The sequence below is a fragment of the Alosa alosa genome, chromosome 6 (assembly GCF_017589495.1).
Source record: "Alosa alosa isolate M-15738 ecotype Scorff River chromosome 6, AALO_Geno_1.1, whole genome shotgun sequence".
Taxonomy (NCBI): Eukaryota; Metazoa; Chordata; class Actinopteri; order Clupeiformes; family Clupeidae; genus Alosa; species Alosa alosa.
The window spans coordinates 24,717,772-24,737,771 of record NC_063194.1 but is presented as its reverse complement, the minus strand read 5'-3'; the positions used below and the strand labels follow the sequence as shown (position 1 = coordinate 24,737,771).

Here is a 20,000-nt window from a genome sequence, read left to right as displayed (position 1 = left end):
GAGAGAGAGAGCAAGAGAGAGAGAGACAAGATCAGTCCGTGGGAGAGGGACCTCCAAATGGAGAACAACAACTGATGTGTCTGATGTCAAGTAAAGGGATTAGCATTTAGCATTTAGCAGTCACTTTTATCCAAAGCACCTCAGACTGACAACACCAGGCTCGGGACTCGGTGGAACCCGTGCTGGGCGATTGTCAGGCAACGATGCTACTGCTGCTCCACCAGGCATGAGCATAATCTCTGGCTTGTCAGTTTATGACACAGATTATGGAGGGCTGTTAAAGATCAACTCTCAGATCAAAAGTCTGAGGAACACTTCATGCGATCCTAGCAAATCAAACACAACACCGTATGGGACCATGGAGCTCCTAACCCTCCAGGGGCTCCTCATCCTGGGCTTCCATCTGGAGAAACTGCACTTAAGCACTCAGCTTTACTGACCAGTCACCAAAATGCAGCCATTATCTCCGTGCTGCTTCACCATGTAAACAGTGATTGAAGCCAGAGAGTGCACACGGCACACAGACACATACACACAAACTCATTTGGTTGGGCTCTCTTTTGAACACGATCACGAAAATGGACAGCCAATAAAAAGGCAAACAATCAACTATGCATATATGTTTATCCAACCACCCAAATCAAACAAACACAGAGAAAAGCTGCAGGACTTCAGTGTGTGTGTGTGTGTGTGTGTGTGTGTGTGTGTGTGTGTGTGTGTGTGTGTGTGTGTGTGTGTGTGATAGGCTGTGTTTATCTCTGGCTCTCTCGTGGCAGTGAGGAGAGGGAGCAGAGAGCAGAGCAAAGCGCCGCAGCACTGTGCCAACACCAGGCCTCGTTCCCATGACATCATCCGCCTCATGCAACAACACCTCAGAGCTCGCTGGAGTGTGTGTGTGTGTGTGTGTATGTGAGAGAGAGAGAGAGAAAGTGTGAGTGTGTGAGAGGGAGAGATCTATCTATCTATCTATCTATCTATCTATCTCTATCTATCTATCCTCTCTGTTTCTCACTCTCTCTCTCTCACAGTGCCTCTCTCTGCATTTGTTTGTTTGCATGTGCTGTTGCTGGGAGTGTTTTTGTATGTGTGTGGTGTGCTGTGTGAGTGCCTGTGCTAAAGTGCGCTGATTGGCTCATTTCCCCCCGGAGCGGCTGTGGTCTGGGTCCCGAGCCTGGCTGCAACAGCGTGATGACGCTGCCCAGGCCTGGGGCTCCGCTCCCCAGCCGCGCTTCCCCACACACGTCCCCTGCTCTGGGCCATAAAATCAACACCTTCAGCTTGACATGACCCCAAGGCCATACTCAAGCTGGGCTTTCAGCTCGCTGGACTCTGAATGCTGTGATGTGTATGCACAAACACACAGCTCTCACTTACTAATGCATGTGTATGCGTGTGTGTGTATGTGTGTGTGTGTGTGTGTGTGTGTGTGTGTGTGTGTGTGTGTGTATGTGTGTGTGTGTGTGTGTGTGTGTGTGTGTGTGTGTGTGTGTGTGTGTGTGTGTTAAACAACTGCAAAGACACATACCACATGCATTAGTAAGTGAGAGCTGTTCATTAACCTCCAGGCTATACGTCTCCCCATTCACAGGAAGTGATTACGAATATCCACTGCTGTGAGAAGACACATGATGAAATCTAACAGTGTTCCTAATTGAGTTCAAAATGATAGTAGTTTATCTGCTCTTACGTTACTGTTGTACTTCTCAAGATGCGGCATTAAATTTAATTTTGTCTCTCTCTCTCATCTCTTTCTGTTGCTCTCTCTCTCTCTTCCTCTCTGTTGATATACAAAGGACTCCCACTGGGAACTCAACAGGGTGCAGTCGCTTCAAAACAGAGCGAACACACACACACACACACACACACAAACGCACTTACATACACAAATGAGCCCTGGCATCCTTTCAGCCACTCTCTTTTCAATTTCTCTCCTTCTTTGTCTTTTTTCCTCCCCTCTCCACATCCGCCATCACTTCCATTTCTGAGGTTAACGACCGTCCCTCGTGTCACACAGTCCCAAGACACACACACACACACAGAGGGGGCTTGGGGCCAGAGGGCGCGGGAAAATCCCACATCCGCCACACGTAGTGCTAATTCATTCCAGACACTTTGTCTTCTGTTTCGTGAAGAGATTGAGGGAAGGCAGGAAAAAAGAGAGGGGAAGAGGGACAGAAAGAGAGAGAGAGAGGAAGGGGGGATGGGGTGCTGAAGACCACAGGAGATACTTTAGATGCTGTCAACACAACAGTCTAACTGGAAACACAAACACACACACACAATCCTCTTTACACATCCCTTCCTCCTAACCAGAACCAAAACAAAAGAGCCAATCCATCCACTCATTACAGGAACAGCATGAGTTGGGCCATTACATAAAGTATATGGTAGGAGCAGGCTTCACTCAGTCTCTTATGTTACTTTTTAGAGTGCTTGGCCAAACTTAAATGTTAACTCAGAAAGAAAAAAGGCCGCACTTTGCATATATACGTGTTTTATTGCAAAAATAGAAATTGCAATAAAACACGTATATATGCAAAGTGCGGCCTTTTTTCTTTTTTGGGCCATTTCATGCCACTGGTGATTCTTCAATACCAACAGAACCTACACATCATCGCTTCGAGCTCCACCCTGAGCTCACTACTGGTCTGCCAGCATCTCTTGATTGCCTGACAGATTCTATTATTGATCGAGAGGCAGAGACTGAGACTTGCTGTCCTAGGTTCATCAATGTTTATGAATGTTATGCTAGTGCTCATTGGCAGGTTGCGCCAAAATAACTCACATTCAAGTAAAATGATTGTTGTTGTGGTGGTGGTGGCCCTGCTTTAGTACCTGTAGCACATGCAACCACTGCCCACCATGTCTATGCCAGGAAACCCTTCAAAAGCATTTATAAAGTTTAAAAGGCTCAAAAGTTCAAAGGATCAGAAGTCCAGAACACCGCAATAAATTCTGGCAATTTCAATAGGCCTACAGATAACCTTTGCTCATATACCAACAGGACAGGCTATTTTCACAGCATTTAGTTATTAGCTCCCAAACATCCATCCTCCCTTGTCTGGTTCCTGGTTTTCCAGAGTGTTCTGGACACAGCGAGTTACTGATTCTCTCCATGGATCTGTGCTCTAAAGCAGTGTTTCCCAAACTTTTTTTCTGGGGACCCACTTTTTAAAAATGACAGACTATCGCGACCCAACTCGTGACTGTGGTAGTTAACAAACTAGATCCTAATAGAAAGCTGTTAGCTTTCCTAAGCTATATAAGGTATAAGCTAGGGGTATTACACAACATAAATTGTCACTAGGCTATGCTGGCGACCCAAATAAAATCTCCTACGACCCACCTGTGGGTCGCGACCCAGTCTTTGGGAACCAATGCTCTAAAGAGATCTACTTACTTGGCCTTCAATGGATCTGTGCTCTAAAGAGATCTACTTACTTGGCCTTCAATGGATCTGTGCTCTAAAGAGATCTACCTACTTGGCCTGCAATGGATCTGTGCTCTAAAGAGATCTGCTTACTTGGCCTTCAATGGATCTGTGCTCTAAAGCCACGGTTGTCAAACTGAGGACTGATTTCAGGGGGTACGCGAAAAAAGATCTAAGTCATATGCCTTTTCAAACGTTTTCTCTATCCCACGTTTGTAACTTAACTTCCGCATTTGCACTGCACATTAAAAACGTATTGTCTCCGCATTAACAAAATATTCGAGAGTGGAGACAGAGAGGGTAAAACAGCGTTTCTCAAACTGTGGGTCGCAGAGACATGCCAGGTGGGGCGCGAACTGATGTGAAAAACAGGAGTTTTTTTAATTTATTTTTTTATCTGTAGCCTAGGCCCAGTTAGCACCCGATGCGCAATGGACGCACTGTGTTATTCATAGGGAAGCGCTCGTGTCAAGGCAGCTTAAACGTTCCACATACTCGACGCACCCGACCGGTAGCACGACAATGTAACGTCACAGAAGCGCCGTAACCATTTATACTCGCGCGTCATGGTCACGACACTAGTTGCAATATTCTCCTGAACAGAGGTGTCGCTGTTGTGAAAAGATTAACGCTTAACTACGCTACACAGCAGAAGAAGCTGCATTAAGAAACACTAGTAGCAGAGAATGTAAACGGGCTCTGCTATTAGCTAGCCTCTGTGATGGTACTTCAGACTTTGGTTGCTACTATTCACAACTACCACCATCATTATCATCTAGTTTCCAAGGTGTGCGCACAGGTAGATAGATAGATGGATATATAGATAGATACTTTAGTCATCCCGAGGGAAATTTTAATAATTTAAACAGTTTAGTTAGCTGGCTAGCTAGCTAGCAGCTGGCTGAGTTTGTGTAATTTCCTGAAGTGGAAAGAGATTTTGTTCAGGCCTTTAATAGATATCCTTTGTTTGAAAATAAATCGTTTCTATTCTTTTCCTCTTAATTCCATGTGTTGCAACCTCGCTGGTATATTTGTTAACTTATCCAGCAAACTATTAAAAATTCATCACTGTAACAAAACACTGCAACTCTCGCTTGCCCTCGAACTAGTCCATCTTCCTGTTTCCGCTTTGTCGCTACTGCCTGAAAAAAAAAAAAGTGGTGGTGCTACCTCGCTAACTGGCTAAAATCCTGGCTACCAGCAAGATCTACGCCATTTTGATCGCCACGGTGTCGCTACCGGTCGGGTCGCCAAGTATGTAGAAGCCTCTAGTTAGTCCCGACCTGAATGAGCTTTTGAACGAGGTTGTGAGTGGTGAATTTCATCAAGACCTCGCCCTTAAAAGCGTCTATTCTCCGCGACTTTGAGAGGAGATGGGAGCTGACTAAAAGGCAGAGGTGGAAAGTAACGAAATACATTTACTCACGTTACTGTATTGAGTAGTTTTTCTGTGTATTTTGTATTTTTTAAGTAGTTTATAAAATCGGTATTTTAAATTTTACTTGATTACATTTTGAGTGAAGTATTGTACTTCGGCTACATAAAAAAATCCCATCCGCTACTTGAGTAAAAAAAAAGTTAAGACTAACGAAAACAGAAAGGGAGAGAAAAGAAATCGCCCTAAACCACTAGCCTAGTGATAATGATCAGCATGTAGCCTACATCAGGACATCAAGCTGGCGCCATGCAGTCTTTCTGAAAGGGATGGAGCTGGAGCTGGATCACGAGATGCATCAGATTACATGTGTAGCCTAACCTATGAAAGTGTATTTTCCGCTATTTCAATGGGTTGTCTCAGTTCGTTTTAGCAATAATGATAGCTGTGATATTCAAGCAAACACCATGGGATTTCGTGGTTTTGACGCTTGTGCTCACCTTTCTTTGGAAAGAAGTTTATTAGCAGTTGTTTCCCCTCATTTTGATGTCTCTTTTTTAGTAACCTGACTTGGCTTTCTTGGAGAAAACATTGCACCAGCAGCACAACAATTAGCGGTCCACTACTAGCGATGCTCAACTAAATAAACAAAAGATAGACTACCTTATGAATCGTGCAGGCGGACTAAACCATTTAGCTCTTTAACAAGGGAGAGTGACCTTAGACAGTTTTCACTATGTTTTGTATACAAAATCCAGTCAGTCAAACTTTAAATTTCGCTGACATTCATTTTGACATTTAATTTGGAAGTTAAAATATTCAGGTAAAATAAATATATGGTGGACATATATATATATTTTTTTTTTTTTCAGTAATTAGCTTAAATTTCCAGTGAGTCTATTCAAATTTTCACCACACATTATATTAACACACGATAAAAAATCCAAACATAAGAGTTATGTGTATTAAAGTGGAATGACACAGGAAAAAAAGTACTGAACGGATTTCTTCAATACTTTGTGGAAAAGCCTTTGTTTGTAAAGACAGCTTCAAGACATTTCCTGTATGACAAAACGTATTAGTCACAGTATCAGGTGTGATTTTGGCCCATTGTTCTAAAACAGATTCCAGGGTCCCTCTTGTGAATCCTGATCTTTAGTTACTTCCAGAACTGTTTAATTGAATTTAATTGAATTGGCTGCCTTCATCCTTTCTGGAGCTTACTCGAAAGTGGTCCTTGGCTTTTGAATTGACTATCCTTCTGACTCCCTGGTCAGAAATATTATGGAGGAGATCCTGCATGGCAGTGATGTTTCTTCCACTTGCAGATAATGGCTCCCCATGCTGCTTACTGAAGATTCTGAAGTTTTGAAATGCATCTGTAACCAGTTTCATTGATATGTTTTGCAACAATAAGGTTGCAAAGGTCTTGGGAGAGCTTTTTGCTTTTATCCATCATGAAATGTTTCTTGTGTGACACCTTGGTAATGAAAAAACCTTTTATAGCCCATCAATATACTAACCAAGCTTATATTAATTTGCACAGATAGAAAGGATAACTACTCTAACTACTTACAGATTCCAGCTCGTTCCTTCCCCTTTCCTTGCCTTAGTGCTTAGCTTGTTCAATACTTTTTCCTGTGTTATTCCACTTCATTACACATGACTCTACTTATGGAGTTGTTTGGATTTTTTTATGTGTGGATTACCTGAGTTATTACTAATGCCTGGTGAAAATGTTGTACCCCCCAGATTCCACTTTTCATGGGCCCTCTCCTCCATTGGGGCCCTATACTTCCCACTCTCCCCCAGTTCGACGCCTTTAATCTGCTGAACCTTCTGCTTGTTTCCAAATATAAAAAACAACTCAACATTGGCCTCCTGCCTCAGCTGCCTGTGAGGGGCTTTTCAGTTGATTACTGTTCACTGCAAAGCTTAATGCAAGGATGAGTGCAACTAACTTGAAAATCAACTACTGCTCAAACTTAAAGGAGAACTCCGTGATTTTTCACATAGATCTCCATTTTCAACGCCACCGAAAAGCTGTCGGTATGAACAAAACTGAAACAATCGGTTTTACCTAGCTCGAAGTTGTTGCAGCTACAGCGCTTACACGCTGGGAGCATGAACATGGCTGCCTTAGCTGCTGGCTGCAGCAACTCGAGCTAGACCAAAGTCCTTTTCAGGCAAGTACCTCCACCGGCGGCCATATTGCAACACTTTTTGGGCACTTATCGCATCTATTTCGCAGAAATGCGTGTGCGTAAGGCTTCACAACACCAATCTTGCTCCAGCAGCGAGATCACAACAGATGATTGGCACGATGTCTTCACAGCACACCACATGATTGGCTCAATGTATTTTACAACACACCACATGATTGGCTCAATGTACTCACATGTCAACGCTTTGCAGCTGAAGGGTTGTGATATTTGTAGACAACTGACTAACCCCATGCTTTACTATGGAGGATTTTTGAGTGCTGTATCTCCTCATTAGAAAGTCTCTGGTAAAACTGGTTGTTCTGGAACTCCCCCCTCCCCAAAAAAAAAAAAAAAAAGTAACTAAGTAACTTTTACTTAAAGTACATTTTAAATGAACTACTTTTTACTTTTACTTAAGTACATTTTCAGATCGGTATTTTAACTTGTACTTGAGTAATGTTTCATCAAGGTATTGGTACTTTTACTTGAGTACGATATTTTCGTACTTTTTCCACCTCTGCTAAAAGGCTGTACTGTTTCACAGCGAGGCAAGGTGGCTTTCCCGAGGTAAAGTGCTGTCGCATGTTTGAGCTCCGAGTCGCCTCTTCTTGGAGGAAGAGCGCATGTTTGAACATTAATGAACATTTCTTGACGAAGCTGGCCTATCTTAGCGATATATTTGGAAAGCTCAATGAGTTAAATCTCCAGTTACAAGGCAAAGACAAGCAGATAAGATCACTGCATTCAACAAGACGATTGTGTGTGAGATTAGGTGCAGATCTATTTAAAATCATTATATTCAGCACATTTGTAGGCCTATCATATGTTGACTATTGATGAGATTTGTATCATATGTTTATGATCCTATTCACTATTCTCGACAAAATTGATAAAAATAAATATTAATAAAACAATTTTAAAAAAACTTGTTAACAATTGGTGGTGTTGGGGGTACTCCGGAAGATCATAATGTCTCAGGGGGTACATGCCTGTTAAAAGTTTGGGAACCACTGCTCTAGAGATCTACCTACTTGGCCTTCAATGGATCTGTGCTCTAAAGAGATCTACTTACTTGGCCTTCAATGGATCTGTGCTCTAAAGAGATCTACTTACTTGGCCTGCAATCCAGCTCCCTACAGCAGGGTGAGCAAACAAGGCACTTTCCTGCATAGCTGCATCACCAGGAGGAGACAGGGCTCAAGCAATGGGCGCCAAGGCACTGCAGAGGGTTGTAAGAGGACAGTGTGACTGTGTGTGTGTGCGCGTAAGGCTATCCTGCTCACCAAAGGCTTATTTACTTCAAATCATCCAAACCGATATATTAACAATTTTATGCTCCAGGCTGCAATGAAACTGCAGCAGGAGCCATCGGAGGAGGCTGTGTGTGTGTGTGTGTGTGTGTGTGTGTGTGTGTGTGTGTGTGTGTGTTTGTGTGTCTGTGTGTGTGTAAGGACCTGACTATCAGGACTGTTTTATATTCTTGCTCACAGCACAACCCCAGAAGGGTTTTTAAATGTAAAATTACCGTAATCAGTTTCCGTTCCATCACTGTTGGTCTCCTTTATAATGTGTCCTTCATTCAGACGGACGCTTGTCCCTGATGCCGTCAGCCTGATACCAGCCAGCCTCATATATATGCACCATGGGTGCACACTCCACAAAGCCCGGAACAAGCTGCACCATTTAACCCCTTTCACCACAACAGAGGTTTAACTGAACTGAAGCCTGACAGTCTACACAGCATTCGCAAATTGTTACTACAGTAACTTAATAAATACAAAATGAATGTAACAGAGGACAATTAGTAATGATTTCCAATGACCTATGCCTAGTTTCTACACTCATCATTCAAGCCCACATAACTCATGATAACTCATGAGCCAAGAAAATACACGGGACAACTGAGACACAGAGGTCAAACACAGAAGGAAAGAGAAAGAGATATAAAAAGAAAAAAAGAAAGAAAAGAAAGAAAGAGAGATAGAAAAAAAAATCACCACCATTTCGCATGGGTGGAACACGTCCAGGAGAGCTCTGCATCAAACAAAGCTTTTCAAGTTGTGGTTCATTCTTAAAGTGGCACATACTTTTTACAGGTCATAGTGCTTATTTTTTCTGTTACCTAGTGATTGCCTGTAGCTCTTACCACAAGCTCTGGAATTTACAGCCTTGAGTTACTTTGAGTCTTACCAAACTGCCTGAGGCCCTCTCTGGCAGCCCTGAGACTTTAAGATAGCAGTTTGAGCCTTTACATCTATTCCTATGTGATTTTAACCTAGCTGTCTAGCTATGGCTCAAACACATACCAATCAATAGATAAACACAATTCAAGTGAATCATTGATGTACACTGTAGCATGTATGTGCTATATGCTAACAGTTTTATGATGCTATGGGGTAACACTTGCTTCTTTGTAATGGAATGCAAAAACATGCAGTGTTGCAATGTTGTTGTAGCCTGGGTGTTCCCATGCTGCCTTGCGCGCGATTTGATTCACACTGCTAAGGCAGCCTGGAGACCATGGAGCAAATTTTCGCCTGAGATAGGGAACCAATCACAGAACAGGGGGGAAAGCAAGACGATGATGAGCTATGCACAGACGCATTTGATGGACATCCGTGGCACCCAATAAACGGATCTGGGCATTTTTTTCAAATACGAGAAAATGAACGTTTGGTTCCCAGACCACGTCTCATTGAGAAGTGGTGGCGCTAGCCAGGCTAATGTTGTTGACATCTGGCACTGGAAATGTTCTTTCATTATCCATTATCCATCCAGGACAGTGAAAAGCATCAGAGAGCGAGTAGGAGAGAGATGGGGTGGGATCAGGGAATGACCACAGGTCGGATCAGAACCCGTGTCCCCTTGGGATCTTGGACCTGAGTGTGGTATGGACACTGCAGCCGCTTGGGCCACAGCTCTCCCCTAAATCAAAAGATAGTTAATTGTCCATCCAGTTTTCTAATGGAACTTAGGTAACCATGCTGTCTTATGAAATATGTTTCTGTTCAGTTGTTTCTGGTTTTCCAGCCCGTCTGTTCATATTTCTCGTTTTCCGACAGGCTAAACAACTGCACTGCTGCCATTTTTTGGCATTTTTTGAATCTAGGACAGAATCTATACCATCAGTTAGGACGGCTTTGTAACATTCCAAAGTAGACCCCCCATTGCCCTTAGGAAAATGTTTCTGTAATACCCTAAATCTGACATGCCATCTTAAACAGAGATGAGGATTTCAGATTTCAGACTACAGACATACAGACTATGGCCCTGTACTGTATGTAATGAGGCCCCAGGAAGGTTGCACATGGTTCTTTAAATACACTACACACCAGATGCAAGTCCATGGTAATTTCTGGCATGCAATGGTCTACAATGAAAAACAATGGAGATATGTTAGAGGAACCCAGACTGTGTGGAAAGGCTCATTCACACCTTCAGCAATATGTCCCACAGACTGTACAAACAGGCTTGGACTTTATTCCTGAAGATGAGCTCACAGTCTTTCCTACCGCCAGGCCTACTCACTACTGTTAACAATTTTTCTGTCTTGTTTATGGTCCAGTCTCTTCTGGTGGATAAATATTGAGTGATTAGTGAGTGTTGTGCCTGCCTCTGTTTCTGCCTTTCAGAGAACAGTGGATTAGCGAGCAGACAGTCACGCTAGCGCTAACATCTTTTGTATCTTCTGATTCACGCCAGTGCTCCGAGGGCATAAACAAACCCCTAATTGGACCTAGCTGGAACAACAAACTCTCTCTCTCTCTCTCTATCTATATCTCTCACTCCCTCTCTCTGGTATTTCCCAGAATTGGGGCCTATTTCTGTCCACAGGGTGTAATTCTATTAAAAAAAAATTAAATCTAATAATGTTTAGCATCACTAATTAGTATAAAGAAAAACAAGCCTAGACTTTAATGGTTGCTCCTACTCATGATTTAGACACATTTTATTGGTGTTCTATGGTACAATATCAGTGTTTTGGTGTTGTCCGCAACCAGAGTTTTCACATATTGTGCCATATCTCAAACATTATTTATCAAAAATTAATTAAAAAAATCATGTATATGAATTAAATGTTATCTGAACTAATGAACTGCATGCACACATTATGCATATATATGCATTTCCTGCTTTATTTTGCTTAATGTTTACCTGTCCCATGGTTTAGCCATCATTACCAGCACACTCTACATAAAGGCACTTTGCTACTGTTTTTTCATCAAAAAAATATTTGGTAACCATGGTCACCTATTATCACAGTGGAATACATGGGTGTCAGCAGAAAGATTGATGCCTTGATGTCCAGAAACATAAGAAAATCTACTCTTTATCGCTCGTTTTGGGCATGTACACTTATTATGTGTCATTACCATACGCATTGTATTTCTGTATTTTTGAATATTCCTGAAATTTTAAAATGACTTTAATAGTTTAAATAATGTACATTACATGTAGAAAGCTAGCTACACTTGCATGGTGATCATTTTTTGCTTCTCAGGGTAGTTTTTTTTAGAAATGTCATCACCAACACAGTCATTACCAGCACATTATAGTTTGAAATGTAGTGGTAATGACGACTGTGTTGGTGATGACATTTTTGCAGATACATTTAAAGTACTCCTTTTAAAAGAAATACGTTTTTTTTTTCACAAAGTCAGTTCAACTTGGGTTTCTAAATTATAAACATTTAATTGCAATAGATTACGATCAGTGATTTGTCATCACCGCAACAAATGTCATTACCAGAACTGCAATGTCATCACCATCACCATGCATATTTTTGCCAATAGATTATGTATAAATTACAATAAATTACATTAATTAGATATTTTTGACAATGTTGGACAGTCTAAATTGCCACTGGATGAAAACAGATATGATATATGGCAGATATGATATAAATGAAATTCCAAGCCAGGGTCGAGTGAAAACTTAAACGACTATAATTCATGTTGTAAGTAAAATTCAACAATTCTTCATGTGAAACCATAATTGATCATTGATTGATCATTGATTGACCATTTCATCTTTAAAATGTACATATTAGATGATGTGATGGTAATGACATTTACCTGAAAAATGACAAAAAATCATAAATTCCCTTATATTGTGGTCTCAACCAAGCTCACAAGGTTACTCCTATCAAAATGACTGATAACTTGTTGCATACCAATTAGTAAAATTTTGAATTTTATTTTTCAAAATTTCAGTAACCCAAATAGGCCCGAAATCTGAGAAATGCCTAAACTAATGAAATGTACAATACACCCCAAAAACAGAAGCCATAGGAAGCCTCTGTAAAAAGTAGACACAAACCACAAGAGGAAGAAAAGGGAAACGGTGAAGGCAGAAGAGTGAAGGAGAGACCGTGAGAATGAGAGCAGTGGAACTAACTCCATAGTGCAATTGATCCAGAGATGTCAGCGGAAAAAAGCCTCTGCCCAAGTGTTAAAATGGGATAATACCTTCCATCCGCATGCATTACAGGATGTCTGCCATGTGTAGTATTTAATATTTAAACAAGGTGCCATCAGGCTCCCCTGGATATCTTAACTTTGATCAATTGCCAAGTACTCCAAGAGTAGCACTCTGATTTAACTGCCATTTGGCGACTGAACATCACATTATGTAAACCTATGAGTAATACTTTAAATTTGAACAGACTCCTACACAATGATGGTACATCAGACATGCTTCTCAAACAGTCAGAGAAAATAAAGAGCAATATTGTGGACTCTATCTGGCTGAATGTTTAGTCAGTGATTCATGAGCCCGTGTGTTTTATAACCGTTAAGCTCTAAATTGGTGTTAACAAAGAGTGCACGCCATGCTTGAGCAGCTCTTACCTGCACATTCTCTCTGAGGTCAGTGGCTTCCCTGAGTGGCTGCGTGGATGCCCGGAACAGCTCGTCCACCACTTTGATGCCCGTGGTCTTGGTGGAGGTGTACTCGCGAGTCTTGCGTCCCTTGCGCACGGACAGGCCCCTCTTGTGCGCTTTGCCTCCACCGCGGCGGTTGGTGATGGCCACGTGCACAAACAGCGTGGTGTTGGGCAAGAACTCCCCGGTGAGGGACTGCAGAGGGACGTGGCGGTAGCCCGGCTGCAGGCACTCGAACGGGATGGTGTACTGACCAATGAACTCATCCCCGATGTAGTCATCGTCCAGTACCACGAACCGGAGCGCGGCTAGCTCCGGCAGGTTGATCTGGAACTCAAAGCTCTCATCAAAGATGGGGTTGTCGCCAGTCTGCGAGACTGTCTTGGTGCGCTGCTCGGCACAGTCGGCCGGGATGCCGTGGATCTCAACGTAAATGTAGGGCTCCACCACGTCCCCCTTAGCGGCCGAACCCCGTGGCTTTGGCAAGTTCTGGCCGCTGATCACCTTGATGTGCAAGAGCTGCGCTGACACGCCAGGCAATGAGTCCCGCGCGTTGGCACTGAAGTACGACACCTCTTCCCTCATTATGGACGGCCGCAGCACGTAGCCGCAGTTGCCATTCTGACGGAACCAGCCGAGGTTAAGGTCCATCATCAGACCAGGGGTTTGGTAGTTCATGGCCACAATCTGGCAGCCACACTTCCAGAAGTCCTGGGGGTTCATGTTGCTGGCATCAATGCGCATCGGTGTGGGGTAGACTCGTGACAGGAATCGCTTGTTGTAGCCCACAAAGTCCTCTGGAAACTCGTTGGCGAAGCGGTTGGCGTCCACCTCGTTGAACGAGCACATCTCCCAGTACCTCTGTTCCCTTTTGGAGGTCTCAAAATCCCTGAATTGCACCGACTTGCAGAGAGAGACCAGGTCTGAGAGCTCCTTGCACAGACGCAGACGTTTGCACCCAACCCCGTTGAGGTTGTCTTTCTCCTCGGCCCCGACCAACCGCCTGGACATCTCGAGCCCCTCCTCCTCGTCCGTCACCTCCCCCTCTGATTCGGGATAGTTGGGAGGAAGACGTTTGCCCTTGATAAGGACTTTGCCCTTTAGCTTCTCGGGGGAAGGCAAGTAATGCTCCTCTGGGTTTGGCGGCTCCACGTAAAGCTTGTCGCCCAGAATCTTCTTCATGTGCTGCGCCATGACCCGCTGCTGTGGCACACAGCAGTGGATGACCAAGCACAGGATCAGCGGGTACTCGGAGCTCTCGAAGGCGTACTGGTTGAGGATGTCTAGCACCTTACCAAAGGCAAGCTGTGAGGCCACCGAGCTTCCCACGTAGACCACGGGCTCGCAGTCGGGCCCGTCCCAGACCACCACCTCCAGGCTGCGGCAGCCCATGCGCAGGGCCCGTATGTAACTGGAGATGTCAGACGAGCCCCAGTGGTGGTCCTCCAGGAGAGAGGCGTTGTGTGAGGAGTTGATGTAGTAGTGCGACAGCGGCTGGGTCATGTCCTGGCACACGCGCTTATGCTGCGGGTCGAAGATATGGCACTCGGGCGACAGGAGGTAGTGTGTGAAGCCGTCGATGGACAGGCAGCCCCGCTCCCGGCCTTCGGCCGACGGCTCAAACTTCTGCACGATGTGGTGGCACATCTCCTCGGACACCCCTTCCACGCCTTGCTCGACTTCCACGAACAGCATCAGGTCCTTGCTGTCCAGGTGCTCCTTGTTGCTGGAGAACTGCATCATGAGGAAAAACACCTCGGGCCGGGTGCAGAGCTCACAGTAGGCCTCCACGAACGTGTCGGCGTTGATGTCTTCGCCGTACTCGTCTTTGGCTTTCTGCAGCTCCTTGAACTTGAGCTCGATCCGCGACTCTTTCATGCCGGGGTTCAGGCCCTTGATGATCTGGGTGGCCCGGAGCAGGTCGATGTGGCCCTGCTTCTCTACGTCGGCCAACTCGAACACGGAACCGATCCAGGACGTGCGCAGGCTGGGCTCGCCCGGCTCTACAGCGCCCACCGCGTGCCTTCCGTAGGAGACGAGGTAGCGCAGCCCCATCACCCAAGTGTTGACCACGTCTGGCGTGCTGGCCACCAGGTCCAGCGACTCGTAGTTCTCTCCGTAGATGATGGAGAAGGCGCACTCGTCCGGGAACTGGTCCGACAGACCGTTGCTGCGCAGCACAGGGGTCTTCTTGCCCAGGCGCACCTCCTTGATGCTCTTGATCTCCAGCTTGGCCTTCTCCGAGTCCTTCTTGGAGGGCTCCCAGCGCAGCCAACACATGTCGGCATCCAGCACGAAGTAACGGTTGTACATGCGCGAGTTGGAGCGCACCTTCTTCATCTCACAGCCCTCCATCATGAAGGCCATGCAGGCTGCTGTGCTGTTCATCTTGCGGTCGCTCGGCATCGAGCTGAATGACACTGTCTTCTTCCGTGACTGCCTCTGCTTTGAACCATCCTGGGGAAAGGAGGAGAAAAATAAAAAAGGTAAGATAAACGGAACAGGTTTAAGCTTTCACTCTTCAAATCCTCTCATAGCACATGACTTTGTGTTTCTTGGCAATTTCCAGTAATTGCATAACAATTATTTACTGCTCTGTGGGAACTGCATCTTGTATGTCAGCCTTGCATAGTCATTCGAACCACAGATGCTCATACAAAAAAAAAAGCAACACTAAACTCAAAATCTTATCTTTTCTATTGTTTGAAAGAAACATTTCCCCATTTTGACAGAAAGAGATTGAAATGAATAGAGCAGAAGCTATTGAGAAAGAACTTCATGTCATGATAACGATGAAGCAAAGAGCCCATGGATTTGGCTGATTCACTACTCGGGGCTAATCGTGATGATGGCTTTTCTGTTCAGAAAGAATAGAATAGTCACAGCCTGTCTCTTTTCAAAGGCGAGGGAATAGGTGTAATGACAGAGTGCCAACTAACAGAGCAGACACAGCATAGAGAGAGAGAGAGAGAGATGAAAAGCAAAAAAGAGAGAGACAGGGAGGAGAAGGAGGAGAAGGAGGAGGGGAAGACAAAATTGCGGGGAACATTATTGGCAGCTTCATCTGTGAAGTGCACCGCATTCGATATGTCAAATACAGATTCAGACCTCACTTTATGTGTCAAATACACAATGTCTAATATAGCTATTATGGGTAATTTGGAGAAGATGAGAGGAGGAACAGCCATCTGCTGTTGTTTACTTTATTGTGTTGGCCAAACCCAACAGATCCTGTTGAGGCAGGCAGAGCCAGAGCCCATCTAGTATGATTTGAGGGCAAATCAAAGAGCCTCTGCTGCAGGAGAAGCAGTGGGCAGACTGTGTGCTGCTGGGTGTGCAGAACACATTCAAGTCAATCCATATCTGACTGACCCAGATTCACAGGCTGCTGCAGACCAGCGACCAAACCGGCGCCGGCCCACACACGCAAGTGTGAAGTCACACACACATTCACGCATTGCTAGCCACTCGTGGCAGCACTCACCCACACCTGCCATCACGTACACACACACACACACACACACACAGGCGGCACTGACGTTTTTGTGTTGCAAGTCAAAAACATAGACACACACATGCACACATACACACACTCACACACACGCACACACACACACAGACACACACACACACACAAGCACACAGACACGCACACACACACACACATACACACACAAGCAAAGAAGAACACTAAAATACCACACTAGAAGAAAATCTGCCCTAGTTTGGCAGTATAATGCTGCTGGGGATACTCACATGTGTAATAGCAGACGATCTTACACATAGATCAGGCATGTTATTCAATCCCAGGTGTACTGCTGGAGGGCAGTGCAAAGGCGTATAGATACAATAAGCACAATATGTGCTGTGCTGATGCTTTATTTGGTCTTTTGTCTTTAGCTCATGTCAGAAAAGGTCTTGTGAAAGGGCTTGTATCACAACTATGGGGCCTGACTTCTCATTTTCACTGTTTCATTTGGACACCACATGCACAATCAATTCCAATCTTAGACACGCATAGACAGGACAGGTATCATCTGTCTCTTTAAAAAGGCCTCATTACTTTCACTTTGGCTTTTACCAATAATCAGTACAGTTGCTGTCAGTATGACCTGGGTTTCAGAGTATAGCCATTACAGTTTTTCTCAGTTGCTTTGGTACATTTCTCAGAATTGAAATTCTCAAAACTACTAGTTCAAGTTCCACATTATCTAGTCACTCGTGCACATCATAAAAGCAATTTCTCATTACTTCAAACAAACAGCAAATGCTTTCGCACCTCCATGCAATTGCTTCTATGAAATTGTCTGCTGTTTTTTAAATGATCAAATGCTAATGTCATGTTGTTCTTTACCTGAATCATTATATAACAACAACAATTTGCATTTATATAGTGCTTTATCAAGGCACCCAAAGTGCTTTTACCATGAAGGGGGAACCTCACTACTAACGACCACCAATGTGTAGCCCCCACCTGGGCGATGCACGGCAGCACTGGGTAAATCATTCCACAAGGAGTCACAGATAAACAAACAGCCTTGACTGTGTTGTTTTAGTGTTAGATGTACCAGGGATCATGGAGGGTGGTGCTGGCAATAGTCTATTAGGCCTACTCTCTCTTTTTATTGCAGCGCTAACATGATAACTTTTGCAATGTCGCTGACCAAAGAAAACGCTCAAAAAGGAAGGGATGTGCGCGTTAACTGAGGTAAGGCCCCTCTTCAGAGTGGACATGCATGCAGAGGTCATCACCACAAATGAACGTGTCAACTCCACCAAGTAATTACCAGACCAGTTGCCTGAGCCATCTAACAGCAATCTATGTGTCCTCCCCAATCCCTGAAGCCCTGACAGGGGGAGAGCCAGACACGCAGGCTGCTCTCCCTCACACCCACACTGGCCTCCCTGATGGATGCCTTCAATGGTTCACCTAATGACTGGTTTTTAATCACACAATCGACATACTGCTTCAGCTTTAAATCCATATCCATGTAGCACAAACAAGAATACACATGCACGCACAAGCGGCTTTTCACACAAGCACACACGCACACACACACGTCAAAATGGTCAAATGGTCTCCTTACTAAATGTGGTGAGATGATATCTGGATCTTTCTCACAAATGTGGCATGACATAACTACAGCCATGGAAACAACAGATTTGGGACTAATCTATGGTAAATAATGTTCACCTCAAGCCTCTATCATCTAGTCAAACACTATAATTTGAATGGTGCTCTGGATACACACAAACCGGCAGACACAAACACACCTACACCCACACCCCCACCCTCACACACAAGCACACTCACAAACACACACACATAGACACACACACACACACACACACACACACACACACACACACACACACACACACACACTTCTAACCAAAAGCACACTCAAAACTAAACATGCATCCAGAGAAGTATTGCTCACACAGTCCATGTAACACTGCCTAGGGAAAGATAAGCTGTGGTGGACTGTGAGGTTCAAACTACAGGAACTGTTGGTGCAGCTGCATCAACACACACACACACACACACACACAAGCACACACACACACACACACACTGAACCTGGCCTTGACACTAGCACGCGTCTGTGCGTGTGTGTGTGTGTGTGTGTGTGTGTGTGTGTGTGTGTGTGTGTGTGCATGTATGTGGGTTTGTATCTTTTCTCTGTGTTCAGTTCCTTCAGGAGCTTCTGTTTGTCTCCATAGCTCCAGGCTGCTGACAGCTTTGATATGAGAACATCATAATAACACAAGATAAAGGTGCATCTCTTGTCAGTTCTGATTTACATAACATGTAAGGACAAAGGAGGGAAGATGCAGATTTATAAAATATTTTGTGTGTGTGTGTCTGTATGTATGTTATATATATATGTATATGTATATGTATATGAGTGTGTATGTGTATAGCATGTTAATAATCTATGTCTTTCGGCCAGCAGGTCTTTGATGGAGCACCTTTGATGGATTAAAGGACAGGAATTTGTCATATCTATGGTAAATAATACCATACGGCTTTACGGAGAAACACAGTTCCAGGTATGCACACACACACACGCGCGCGCGCACGGCACGCGGCACACACATCCACACATCCAATGCCATCTTCACACAGTCACATAGACTCAATTTATGTGGTGTCTCTCACAAACACATGCGTGTGCATGTGTGTGTGTGTGTGTGTGTGTGTGTGTGTGTGTAAGCATGGGAAAGCCAGCAGTTATCCCACACTGAGCTGTCTCTGTTAGCATCACTATTGATATTATTCCACTGGCAGTCCAGCCCTCTCTCCAAAGGGGCCAATTATTCTCCTGCCTGAAATACTACACCGCTCCTAAGAGTCTCTACATCTCTCTGATGGAGCTGCTGTTGCTTGTTGCGAGGAGCTTGTGATGACGTGTGTGTGTGTGTGTGTATGTGTGTGAGTGTGTGTGTGTGTGTGTGTGTGTGTGTGTGTGTGCATTCTTTATGCAGTTGTGTAATGCATTTATATACCTGTATACCTTGTACTGTCTGTACTTGTACTCCGTCTACATGTAATCTATATCTGTAAGTATACTGTCAGTCATCGCATGTGGCTTCCATCCACAGAGTACAAAACCTGCAAGTCAGTTGAGCACAATGCTTAACAACCAAGATGGCATTCATATGACATTCAAAGCACACCCTCCTCCATAGTCACGGCACTGTGACTGAGTATTGGAGACTACCGTCAAGGTTACAGCGTGGTGATACAGTGAGCCGAGAGAGGTGAGTGTTTGGAAACATCCCATAATGCTCTCACTTAAGCTGAGGGGAGGAGGTAGAGTCCCACTTTATGTTCCTTTCTTCCTCCTCCTCCTCCTCCTCCTCCCTCCTCCAGTCCTCTGTCTATCTCACAGCTCCTGCACTGCAGTGTCTCTCACACACGCACAGCACACAGCAAGAGTCAGGGGGAGGGACAGTGATGGAGTCCATGCTCAAACACAAACACACAGACACACGGAGCACAACACAAGCGGAAGTCCACACGTCTATGATGTGTCTGACCTGCAGTCATTCCTCCTGATTAAGTGAAACAGCTGGCCAGGACTGAGGCCACTCACATCACCGTA

General features: G+C 44.5%; 1 protein-coding gene across 1 annotated transcript in view; it reads right to left on the bottom strand.

Moving 5' to 3' along the window:
- Window positions 1-20,000, bottom strand: part of plcl5 (phospholipase C like 5) — an 81,838-nt gene that overhangs the window by 19,967 nt on the left and 41,871 nt on the right. Inside the window, exon 2 of the mRNA XM_048245490.1 lies at window positions 12,859-15,348. Within this exon, the coding sequence (XP_048101447.1) occupies window positions 12,859-15,348 (2,490 nt within the window). The remainder of the gene's footprint in view (window positions 1-12,858; window positions 15,349-20,000) is intronic.